This window comes from Neolamprologus brichardi, chromosome 11 (genome assembly GCF_056152115.1).
Source record: "Neolamprologus brichardi isolate AB-2024 chromosome 11, ASM5615211v1, whole genome shotgun sequence".
NCBI classification, from domain to species: domain Eukaryota; kingdom Metazoa; phylum Chordata; class Actinopteri; order Cichliformes; family Cichlidae; genus Neolamprologus; species Neolamprologus brichardi.
This window is the reverse complement of record NC_142114.1, coordinates 11471047-11483947: the sequence shown is the minus strand read 5'-3', so window position 1 is coordinate 11483947 and position 12901 is coordinate 11471047. Positions and strand designations below refer to the sequence as shown.

Here is a 12901-nt window from a genome sequence, read left to right as displayed (position 1 = left end):
GACTTCATGTGTATAATAGCCTTAGAATAGAAAAGTTCATCTTTAAAAGAGTGGCGTACTGTACATACTAACTTTACAGGTCACTAAACTAGCAGTTGAATGCCCCAACGAGTGTAACAATGTAAGTATACACAGGAAGCACTTAAACGCGGCGTACGTGCAGACGGCAGATAAAGGATGAAACAATGCAAAATACAGCTGAGAGGGTTTATTAACAAACACCAACTTTTCTATTTTTTTTACAACAAACATAACTTATAGAATATAATTCTATAATTTCTGTATTTTCCCCAAATACCACTTGATGGAAGTGGGTGATTTTACCATTTAAAAATGTGTCATGATGTTTTGCAAGTGACAAAATGCAGTCGTATACAGATAAAACTGCACTGACGTTTCCTGTAATACTGATATCAAAAATATAAAGGTAACAATGATCTCACAGATGCGTGCAACTATACAGTGTTATATTTCTTCTTTTGCTACTTTCAGTGGAGCAGCGTAGTATCGCCAAATTTGCCGGGCACCCCGTGGAAATAAGGACCCCTGGTGTCCCAGTAGTGTCTACAATACTGCATGTAGCACACGCAGAGGCATCCCTAACACTTTGCCATGCCTCAATTATCCACCTGGAGGCGCTCTCTCCCGACTGTGTCCATATTCATGTGACCTGCCGTGGAGAGGCGGGGTTATAATGTAACAATTTAGGTCCTACAGTGTAACCAATAAAGTGTTGGTGATAACCCAGCGCATCTGGTCGCCGCTGCACCCTCCCTTCGTGTCGCAGCTGATGTTAAAAAAAGGAGCCCAACCTCGGACATCAAATGATCAAATGATCTGTAACGGAGGCGCCGCCAGAGGGGGACGGGACTGACTCATAACACATTCATATGAGGTGCGTAAGCTTGTGGCACATTAAGAGAGGAGGAGGAGGAGGGGGTGAATACTGTAAATTCCTCCAAAGCCGTGAGGTGCTCTGGGTAGGATTTGGTACAGATCGTGTGCTTGTGCTCTGCGAAGGATGCAACAGGATATTCTGCTCGCACAGAAGAGGTTGCTCTCTTCTCCGTCCCCGTAGTTTGTGGACCGAGGCGCTGGCCTGTTGCTAGGAGACCTTTTGACAGCTGGGAGCTTTTTTTCTTCTTCTTTTCTTCAAAGTGACACTTAATGCACTAAGGGTGTCTGCTTATCTGGCAACCCAAACCTTCCCTCCTCCTCCTCCTCAATTCAGCTCCCTCGCGCGCTTTTCGTGCGTAAATCCTAATTGTTTTCTGTGCGTAAAAGACAACATTTGCACTGTGGTCGTTTTCGGTCAGGAGATTACAGTGTTTTGCAGGGAACAATGGCCTAGTTGTTGTGATTATCAGATCCTAAATTTATCCGCCTTCCGGACGTGTTTAACCTCTCCCACTGCTCATTTTTTCACTTGGTAAGATCATTTTTAGATATATGTTATGAAAACCTCGTAATCTAATAGCACTGAAGACATTTATGGAGACACGGAAATTATGATTTCCAATTTTATTTGCTTTTTTAATTATAATTATTATTCCTGAAAACACCATGTCAGGATCACACGTTTTTAGCATGTGTTCAGCTGGACTCAAGGGTAATGTTAAGTTTTTCCTTCATCACTAAGTAACACTTACCTGTGGCTATACATCTGAAGGTCAGTCGTGAATGGATCGATAAGTAAACCTCACTGAGGATGACACCTAAACCAGCAGTACACTCGGCTCTATCAAATAAACTGCAAACATACAGAGGCTTGCTTCTGTAAAACAGGTGTATGAGAAGACCCAGGTCAGCTTATTATTTGTACACTAAGCGAGTGGGGTTTCAATCAGAGTATCCAGAGCAGCTTGGATTTCTGAGTGACCTCTCTGTGCTGCTGGACATTATCTGTGGGATATCAAGATTCAGGTGTGTAGCACATTATGTCAAGGTTGTAGCTACACCAGAAGGACTCGGTGTAATTTGGACTCCCAGCTTGTTTAGAGAAGTGCTGACCTTGTTGATTCACTTCACTGAAGCCTAGCTGCCTGTGGCTGTCGCAGTCCCCGGGCTTTACAAGAAAAGGCCTTCAAAGAACAGCTCTAACAATTGTCAAAGTCAACAGTGCGCCTGGCTGAGAGAAGGGAGAAGTCAGCATTAGGCGTAACGTGTGGTAGCATCCCTTCACACGTAGCACAGGAGGCTGTCACATTGTGGCTTTGTTGAGTAGATGGACTGAGTGAAGCTGACATGCTGTTCTGTCCTATCAGGCTGATGTATGTGCCCAGTGAGGAGACTACAGTCCTCAGGAGCCACATAGCACCTCCCCTCCACCTCCATCTTAACTTCCTTTGTAAGAGGGTATGCCTTCTGAACCGAGCCTCAGGTAGGTCTGCACATCTAAAGCTCATGGCAAAAATAGACAATAACCCTTAAGGAACCGTTACTGTGTATGCACCTCCTGTGGCTTATCAGGAGGTAGAGCGGGCTGTTCATTGATTGGAAGGATGGTGGTTTGGTGTACGCATGTATGGGTGAATGTGGCCACTGGTGTAACAGTGCTTTGAGTGGTCAGCTAGACTAAAAAAATGCTATGTTAATGAGAATCCAAACACAGAATCAACTGACAGTTTCAAACAATGCTGACATTATTCACTTCTTTATTTTAAGCTGAGAAAGATCTATTTAGGATCGATTTGTTGTTCAATAACCGTGTTTGGAGAGCGCAGGCTCTACTAGCTTTCTCTATCTTTCTCTCTCTCCTGGACTGTCCATTCTGTGTCTTTTTTTAAATCTAACTTAATATATGGATGTTGACAAGGTTACATGAGAGACAATCCACCTATCTACCTAAGAGCCCAATCCGTTGTACCAAACCTACTTACTAAACCTTCAAAAACAGGTCACAGTTGTATTTTCTTTTAGTTTAATCAAATAGAAGGAAACAGCTTTTTATTGTGTTATCAGGGAGTCTTTTTTTTTAGCAGCAGGGCGCTGCACGTGGGATTTACTTGGAAAAAGAACTCCAGCATCTACACTGATTGCTTCATTACCCAGCCTTCCGACTCTGTGGTTTATTTATATGTTTAATAGTTTTTGGACACTAATGAAGCTCGGCGGCAGGGAGAAATAATCAAGTGTTGATTTTGGCCTTTTCAAGAAATAAGAATATGTTGCAACAAACTATTTTCAAACTGAAATCTACTTTTAGCCTTTTAAAGCCAGCATATATGGCATCGTAACATTTCTGACTGTTGCAGTCCTTGCAGTGGTACTTTAAGAGTAAACATTGGTGCACTTTAAATGTTAAAGCTGTTTTACACATCATACTTGGTTAATTAGAGAAAAAATAACCTCTGATGACATTATTTCTTTATTTTTTTGTGAGCTGGTAAATTGCAACTTTTGTAACACAAACAAAATATGACACACTGTAAAATGTAGGACACAGATTCCTTTGCAATATGACCCATTCTGAGGGCAGTTTAGCCACTTTCTCCTCCTCCTTATACTCTCTTCTTGGAATGCAAAAACTTTTACTTTAAATTATTATGGCAATTCCCCCCCCCCCCCCCCCCCCCCAAACTACCAAACAAACAACCTGAGTCATCATTCATCCTACCTCAATCCCAGAGGCATTAACGCATCCGCCCACACACACGCCCATTATTTCCTCTGTCTTACACCCCATCACCATGAAGGTGACAGAGTAAGCCTCTTGGCAGGCAGCATAATTTAAAGTGATGGCCGGGACTGGAAGTGGACATAGATGGATTTGGGTGGACAGACTGGCTTATGAATGGGTATAAGCGGAGAGGGACTGAGGATGAGTTGGAAAATGGGGTATATTTGCTGCTACATGGATCCTCAGCTTTCTGCCAGTCGGGAAAACTCATTTTGACATGTTCTGTGGTCAGCGCGTTTATCCTATCAGCTAAACTGTGAGATAGACGCTGATGGGTAGGAAGTGCTGTTTTTGTAAGGGTGGGGGAATGGCAAAAATGTAAATCATGGCAAATTTAGTCACTTGTCTAAATTTCTGATGCAATTTTAACAATGGAAAATAAAGATAACTGAATAAGGGGTGTATGCACTTATGAATGTGTTTGTATCTTGTGGGTGGGACTGATTGAAGGGTTTTAGGCTATTTGATTATATTATTCAAATTATTGCTAGTCCTGTGGATGTTTATATTTAATATTTTGCAGCCTGGTTAATCTTTTGGGTGTACCTGTTCAGGGACTGTAGATGGACATAAACTAGTAGCGCGATCTGATAAACAGCACCCTTTCTCTTATGAGATCAGTGTTTTTGTGCATAGTCTTTGATAATTCATCTCATGAACTCATATTTTATTCACAATAGAACATAGAAAACACATCAAATGTTTACATTGGGACATTTTACTATTTCATGAAAATGTTAGCCCGCTTTGACTTTAGCAACACGTCTCCAAAAAGTTGGGGCGGGCATCCCGAAAGGCTGGAAAACTAAGTGTTACAGAAAAACAAACCAACTGGAGGAACATTTAGCAGCTTAGCGGGTCATCTGGCAACAGGTCAGTGACATGAGGTTCACCATTCTGCAAAAACCCGTGTCTACATATTGTGGAACAAATTCAGAATAATGTGCCTTGATGAAAAATTGCAAAGACTTCAAATATCTGATCATCTTCAGTGAATATGATGAAATCTCTGTGTTCAGGGGACAAGGTTGAAAATGAATACAGGAAGCCCTGACGTACCAATGCATTAAACGCTTTCTTAAAAGTTTAACTATTTGATATGTTTTGTGTGTTTTATTGTGAATGAAACATGAGTATGAGATTTTGCACATTTTTGTTCACATTTTACACAGCATCCCAGCTGTTTTGGAAATTCACTTATATTTGTGCATTCACAGAAAGGGATGCTTTGCCACTGTTTTATCATAAATGAAAATATGGGACAAGCTTATGTGCCAATAATGATACTAACCAGAAAAGTTAAAGCATGACCAAAGTCTTTACATTTAATTCTGAGAGGGCTAATGAATGTTGTAGATAACAAATAATGTAATTATAAAGCAGATATAATAACCTCATGGAGGCAACAAATGCCTCACTAGAGAAAAAATTTATCAAAAACAATTTATCACCTGAGAATCACTAATGTTCAAAAAGCCACGCTAAATTCTAGGTACAGGGACATTAAATTCATATTAATATGGACTGGACTGGCATGTAGATAGCACTTTTCTGGTCTGACTGCTCGAACCATTCTACTCTATAAGCCACATTTAGCTTTTTCACACACTAATTCATGCAGCACTTAAAGACACACCTACAGCCATTTTTAGAATCACTAATTAACCTAGCATGCATGTCTTTGGAGTGTGTAAGTAAGCTGGAGTACCCAAGGAAACATGAGCAGGCAAACAAGCTAAACAGGTCCCAGATAATCAGGAGATTTAAACCAACTGCACCACCATGCTGCCAAATTATTCAAAAATGTCTTCATCCTCTGGGTTTTGTGGTCACTTCTAGAGAGTTTTATGGCAGAAAACCAACAGTTCCGTATAGTTCAGTAAAAAACAAGAAAAAATCAGCCTAACGGTGGTGGAAGAGAAAAAATAGGGCATCGTCAATAAGAGTAATCCTGTGTGGACTAATCTAATAATAGTTTTAGCATGTCTGACGTTTATAGTAGTTGTCGATATGTGTCTGAACCCCAATAGTAAAGTAATCAATGGATACTGATATAGTTGCAGTGGTGTGGTAAAAGGTAGAGGAAACTGGGTTAAGACATACTTTATGTATGGATAATAATGATACAGCAAGCAACGTTAGCTTGCTGTAGTTCCTTAGCTTAATTCTTGGAGTGTGTGTGAGAGCATTTCATTTCAGTTATTTGGTGTATTTTCACCACTGGACATGGGGTAAAAAGTTATGATTTTTCATGTATTTGCTGTGTACATTACATATATTTAAAAAAAAAATAGAGAATTTTGTTAAGGTAGGTGTTTTACATGGATATATGTTACTATTGTGCTGTCAAGGTGGTTAAAATGAATGGAATTGTTTAGATTTATTGCAAATGTTTGCTCACAGAAATGTCTTAATTTGTTTTAATCCATCTGTGGTAAAGGATAAATTGTTAGTGCTTATTATCATTAGTGCAAAATCTTTGTCTTACCCAGTAAATCCACTAAAATCCAACATCTGTTTTGTATGTCTGTGTGTTGTACAGCAGTAGGGAGATGCTGACAGGACAGAGGCTCTGCCAGTCAAAGTCGCACCAGGATTCGGTCCTCTCTGCCCTCAACCAGCAGAGGAAGGATGGCCTGCTGTGTGATGTCACTCTGGTTGCCGGTGAGCAGAAGTTCCACGCCCACAAAGCCGTCCTAGCAGCGTGCAGCGATTACTTCAGGGTGAGTCTAGTTCATGTTAGAGATCTCAAAAATAATTGATCCTGCCAATAAATGAAGTTCTTGAGCAGAGTAGTAGTAGAAGTGTTTGGTTGGAAAATTGGTCATGTTTGCAAGCCCACATGGTATATTATATGTCACACCAACTGCTACACGTCTTTCACTAACCCACCTGGAATGAGCCCGAGTGTTTGATACCTTTTAAGCCACATACGTTGCTTTAGCTAGGCTTGTGCTGTCAGACAGCCAGGCAGGAGATTTCCTCAGATGGGCCGCACAGGGAAAAGTGCACACATGAGATTTAATTCAGGGACACTGAGCAGATTAGAAGGTAGAAATTAATCCCTGTTGAAAATGAGAGGCAGATTAAATATGTCCAAGTTGCCCGGGGATTATTCCTCCCGTGTGTGTGTGTTTGTAGGTTTTTTTTTTTACTTCTGTCTGAAGAGAGTCGAGGGTGGGCGAGTCACACTCCTCTCCTCCTTTTGTTCATCCTCTTCACATTTGTTCTCTTTTTGTTCTTCGGCTCCTTTTTTAAATGCCGCTCTTTCAAGTCCCAGCTGAGCCGAGCAACACTGTTGTTCCAGCGCTCGGATTATTAGATCAGCCTGCTACAGTAAGCAAGAAAAACTCACTCTGCTCCTCTGTTCCTCTGGAGCAGCCTAACAACATTATGTTCATTTTGTCATCTGACTCCACCGCTGGGTTTCATTTACTTCATTTACTGAGGAGATGAAGGGGCCTTGTGTGGGGAATAGCAACTGTGTTTTCCCCCTCGTTCCACGTCTCAGTCTTCTCACACTCAGGCAAACACCTGCAGTGATTAGAACACATTATGTAGTCCAGCGGGCATGAGGGATTGTAATGAAATACCTGACCAAGCACGAGTTGTGTACCTGGAACTTGTCCTGAATGTGTCACCTGCCTCTTCCAGTCCCATCACATTACTAAGACGTCTGGACAGCTTGGCGAGATACAGCCACAATCAGTCACACCAGCCTCACAAGCACACTGCTGTCAGCGAGAGAGTACCCACACACAAAATGTTGTCTGTTCGCCCATCAGTTAGGAAGGAGCCTTTACCAAAAAACAGTCACTATTTTCAATAGAAATGTCACAAACTACACTAAGTAAAAGTCATATATTGCTTTGTGACAACACTATTTAAAAGACTGATCGGTATTTCCTGTAGATCATTTATAGACGATCAATCCTCTGTCTAATCCACTATAGCTCGATTTGATAATGGCATCTGTTGTAAGTTGATCCCTGTGAGGAAGTTGGTGTGTGGGGATTCAATGTATACTGTGCTATTTGTAGCAAGCTGTAAATAAGTGGAAATAGATTCACTGCTGCATACAAAAATGAAAGTTTGTGAATTCCCCTTTCAGGTATTTATAGTAGCAACAGCCTGTTTAGTTTTTTCTTCTGAATACTTTAGAAAAGGAGTTTGCAGGTACTACTGTGGCACTGATGTCGCATTAGGCAGTTGCATTGCATATTATATATCTCCGGACCGCATGCACAGAGGTACAACACACTACATGGACTGCCTATGGAAAGAGTTGAGCTCTGTTTAACTGAGCTGTATTGATTTCATTTATGAGAATTTGACACTGTTGGGTCTGTGATTCCACAGGCCCCGCGGGTTTAGAGACTTATTCCCGTTAACGAAGCAAGACGAACAGCAATCGATCGATTTTACTTGCTAGCAATGGAGGCTGGTCCACCAGGCTCTTGGAGCTGAACGCTCCTCACCTGTTTCCTAGCCAACTTCAAATAAACAGCCTTCCTTGCAGCCTTTTTATTGAATACAGTTACAGTTTACACAGGCACCACCCATTGTAACACCCCCTGTGGTGTGTCGGGCCCTTGTATGTGTGTGTATGCATGTGTGAGAATGTGTGTGTGTGTGTGTGTAGTTTACTAAACAAGAAAACAGAACCTTCACATAGGATGTGTCCCTATAATAAAACACTGCAGCCTCCCCACCATTCAACAGGCTGGGGAGGGGGTCAGAAACAAAGGAATGTCTTTGATCATACAGTTTGAACCAAGACTTACAAATTTAAGTACAATAATGGCAACATTTAACAATTTGACTCCAACAGACACAAGCCTGAAATGTTCTTTTCTTTAAAGCTGTAGGTAGAACACCAAGTCAGAAAGGTGAAAGCATATCCGCCTGTATCTCAATCCTGAAGATTTATGAAAATATATAATATAATAGTATAACTCTATATTATTTTTAGATGAAAACATTTCCAATAAAAATATTAGACCAATGGAACAATTTACAGTCGTGTGAAAAGTATTTACAAACCTCTTTGCTGATCTGTTTTTCTTTATTAGCAGCCATTAGCTGATAATCAGCAACTGTGAGCACCTCTACAAATGCAAACGTTTTGACTGTTTCCTGGTTTGGAGGATCTTAACACAATCCTAAACTCTTCCCAGGAGTGTATGTCCCAGAACATTTATTTTAAGCTCAGACTAAACAATGCTCAAAATACTGCAAAAGTCCCAAGAGCTACATGTTAGACTATACAGGCCTCACTGAGCATATTAATATTAAAGTTCTTGAAAATATAATTTGATAAAGACTCAACAAGAATGGCTTAAAGTGTTGCCAGGAGAAAGTCAACAAGACAGTGGTCTCAAGCACAGTAACAAGTCTATAACAGAACAGCTGAAAAAGAAAAAAATCAAGGTGCTGCAGACGTCAACCTGACTGGAATACTGTGCTATGCATATATAAATACCCGCTAACCTCAGTGTACTGCATTATTGTAAAGAAGTATGGGGCAAAACTGTATCACTTATCAACTTTTTCTAAAGGTGCTTCTACAAACTACAGAGTGATGCAGTGCACTTAAATTTTAATGTGACTGCATTTAAAAACATAACGTACATGTATCAATTACAGTGGTATATAAGTTATGTATTATTTGAAAACTCAAGATTCAAATAAAGAATTTTGAATCTTGAGCATTAAAAATGCAAAGATGCAGTTGAATCATAACTACAAGGTCTTTCTTTATAAAGTAGAAAGGAGAACAGAGTGGCTGTCAAGAATAAACAAACTGTTGCTCTTAATCATCTGTTTATTTATAGCAATCAAAGTTCAGATAGGAACACTATAGTAAAAAAAATACATTTATTTTAATCTTCAGGAATTTATGTTATTATCCTTTATTTATCCAGGTGAAAAAGTCTCATTGAGGTTAAAATGTCATTTTCAAGAGAGACGTGGGCAATAGGGCAGCAAAAGTTACAATTTGATGGCATGGGCAACTTCCCAGCCCTTCCATGTGCACTGGCACAGAATTGGGCTGGATTCAAGGACACAGACAGATTAAGTCAAATGCAGCATTAAACTGTGTTCATGACTCAGGATATAGAGTGGGTTGTCTGCCTATCAGAAAGTCAGTGATTTGGTCCCTGGCTCCTCCGGTCTGCATGTTGAAGTATCCTTATACAAGATACTGAACCTCAAGCACTTTGTAAGTATCGATACCAGTCCATCCAAAACAGGAGCTGTGGCTTGCAGAGTGGTTTGCAGATGAAAAAATGTGCTCCATATGAGATTTGCCAATTATATATAGGGATGGGTATCGTTTAGGTTTTATCCGATATCAGTAACAAACCGGTACTTTTGAAACGGTGCCGGTGCTTAAGCGGTGCTCGAAACGGTGCTTAAAGAATGGAGAACACAAACTTTGTCCAAAAACCTCTCATGTTTAGCGTTTTTTTTGTAAAAAGATAACAATGTTAGCCTTTTCTGCAGTTATAGGGCATATATGGTATCACTCTTGGCTGGAAACAGTGCTTAATCAATGGAAAAAACATCAATTATGTCAAAAACCTCTCATGTTTAGCTGTTTCCCAGTGCTTTGGGGTCCTTAGGGTCTAGTAAAGCGCTATACAAATACAGGCCATTTACCATTTTGACCACTTCGCCTTGGTCATTTTTAATCTGTAGCTCTGCTCTAAAAGAATGTACGTACCTGGGCCCGCCTACTACGCTTGCAAAGGTAAAATGATTGGCTAGAATCCAAAGTGTATGACATCTCAGGGAAAAAAAAGCACCAAAATAAACTACCGTTTATGTCAGAACTGGTGCCACAATGGCACCGGATACCCATCCCTAATTATATATCAGCTGATATCCTGGGTTTGTGGTGAGCTTTCCTTTATGTTGTGCTCTGTGAGCACTATGCTGGACTTTGAAACATATTAAGCATCTAAATCCAATCACAACATCACCACGCAGTTTACCATAGAAATGCTGACCATGTTTATTTCTTTCTACTGAGGAAGTTAAGGACAGGAAGGTTGAATTAACAAATGAATGGTTTTCACAAGTTTTTGTGCACAGTCTTAAGTAAAATTCTAAGTACTCTGAATCCTTGTGAACTTTCCTCATTTCTTGGCACCAAGAACGAGAGCAGTTGGCAGATTCAGTCCAAATGCACTGATACACGCATTGGTCTTTAAAAAGCTTAACAGCTGAGCCTCTGGCAATTTAACAGCTTGCAGCAGTTATGGAACAAACATTTCAATTAAACTTTACCAAGCAGTACCAAAGTGTAAACATGTCTCGTTTAATACTATTTTCTCTGATCTAAAGGTCCCGGCAACATAGGAACATAGGAAAATGCCAGAAAAATCCAAAGAAGAACAAACAAATGCAGTCTGAAAGGTTTATAAGAAAATTCCACTGGACACTCACAAAGCAAAAACACAGATTAAGTTGGAGAATGTCTTCCTAAATGGGATATTGTTGTTGTATATGAAACTACTCCACTTTTTTAATTACTGTGCATGCTCATCATAAAGGTAGCCAGGTAGAGGGCAGAACTAATTTCTTTTCAAAGTATTGAAAGACCGTCATACATTTTTAGTGTAAAATTCAGTTAAAACAAAAAGAAGACATTTTTGTTTCTCTATTATAAGACAAGAATCAGTGTAAAATAGAAATATTAAAGTGAAGTGCCCCAAAAAGCAAAATCATCCATTTACCAAATACATTCAACTATTCTTTTTGGTCTTTTCTAATAAACATACTTGCAAGTGTAGTCTCCTTCCCTGGAGATAAACCACTACTTTTCTCAGACTGAATACTGTAATTTTTCACTGGGTGCGTGAGGAAGTCACGAGTCCTCTATGGTATGATCGGCCAAGCAGGCACACACAAATTTTGCCAGCGGGTCAGGCTAACTGCAACGCTACACCCCCACTGCAGCAGTGTGTGAAACGACTGCAGTGAGCATGGCTCTGTGGCGCAATGTGTCTCTGCGATGGATCTATATCCCAAATCAGGGTAGCCATCCGTCACCACCAGCGCTCCCTGAGCTCCTTCACCAAGGTCAGGAGCGCTCATGCTGAAGGCACACAACTCTATGAGTACTTCTCAGGGTGCCCTGTCTCTGTCTATCATAGGCAGTCTATATTGTTTGTCCTCCACTCTTTACTTCCTGCTTGTGTCTCAATGCTTTTTTGTGTGTGTTTTATGTTCTTGCGGACACTGACCAAAGCTCAGCCACTATCACATCCCGGGTGGTGGATCAACAAGACTGAGCTTTGAAGACAGATACGCAGACACTGGTTTAAAACTCAGCGTAGCCCATTTCTCACATCATGCTCACAATACAGAAGGGCCATTTGCCAGAGAAGGGGGTGGGCGTTGGTGCCTGGTGAAAGTTCATGTGTGCTATGAATCAGGGAAAGCCACATTCATTATAAGCGAAATGAATGTGGCTTTCACAACAGAAGGAGATCCTGCGATAACCAGGCAGCCCGAGGGCTTTTGAAGCTTAAAATGCTGTCACACACCAGAGTCTCAGTAGAGATAGAGTGGAGCGACCGTGTTGCACATTGCACTGTGATTAAAAAGATACTTTAAAATTGCAAGTTGGCTAAGATCACTATCCTGAAAAGCAGGGAAACTGTGGATACAGAAACAGCTGGAATTTTCAAAAGCGGTTTAGTGGTGCTGTTTGTGCCATTACAGGAGAAACATTGAGACGCCACACTTAAAGATGGTATAACGTTACTCTAGCTCAGAACTCAGGTGACAGGTAGCAGATGATCGTCATCATGGCCATGCTTGACCTGTAAAACTCCTTCTCTCTCTCTTCCCCTCAACACTGCTGCGCACTGCTGGTTGGCCGTGATCAATAGCGCTGTCATCCCTTCATGGTGTGACACCAATCAATAGCTTTGATTAGCGAGCAGCAAGGTGGACTCACACACAGCAGGGCCAGACTGCAGATGCTGTGTCCACGGCTTTGATTTCACATGGAGTTTGACATGTACTGTGCTCATGCACATGTGTGTGTGTGTGTGTGAGACAGGATGAGGGAAAGACAGAGGGGTATAACAGAAAGTACTGATTGTGCTATTTCTTTCTGTTGACCTTCAGAGCCAAGGCAGGTAAATCAATACGAAAAGGGTTCTAGGATGCTGCGTCTGGCAGGTTTTGATTAACTATCAGGCTGTT

General features: G+C 40.8%; 1 protein-coding gene across 5 annotated transcripts in view; it reads left to right on the top strand.

Moving 5' to 3' along the window:
• Positions 1-720: 720 nt before the first annotated feature.
• Positions 721-12901, top strand: part of klhl32 (kelch-like family member 32) — a 32744-nt gene continuing 20563 nt past the window's right edge. Inside the window, exons 1-3 of one of the 5 annotated variants that reach the window (XM_035909553.2) lie at positions 721-895; positions 2265-2380; positions 6225-6402. In XM_035909553.2, coding sequence (XP_035765446.1) covers positions 2358-2380; positions 6225-6402 — 201 coding nt within the window. In that variant the 5' untranslated portion in view covers positions 721-895; positions 2265-2357. Of the gene's footprint in view, positions 896-1012; positions 1430-2264; positions 2381-6221; positions 6403-12901 lie in introns of those variants that run through there. The other 4 variants (XM_006794797.3, XM_006794798.2, XM_006794799.3 and 1 more) reach the window with 4 other exon arrangements.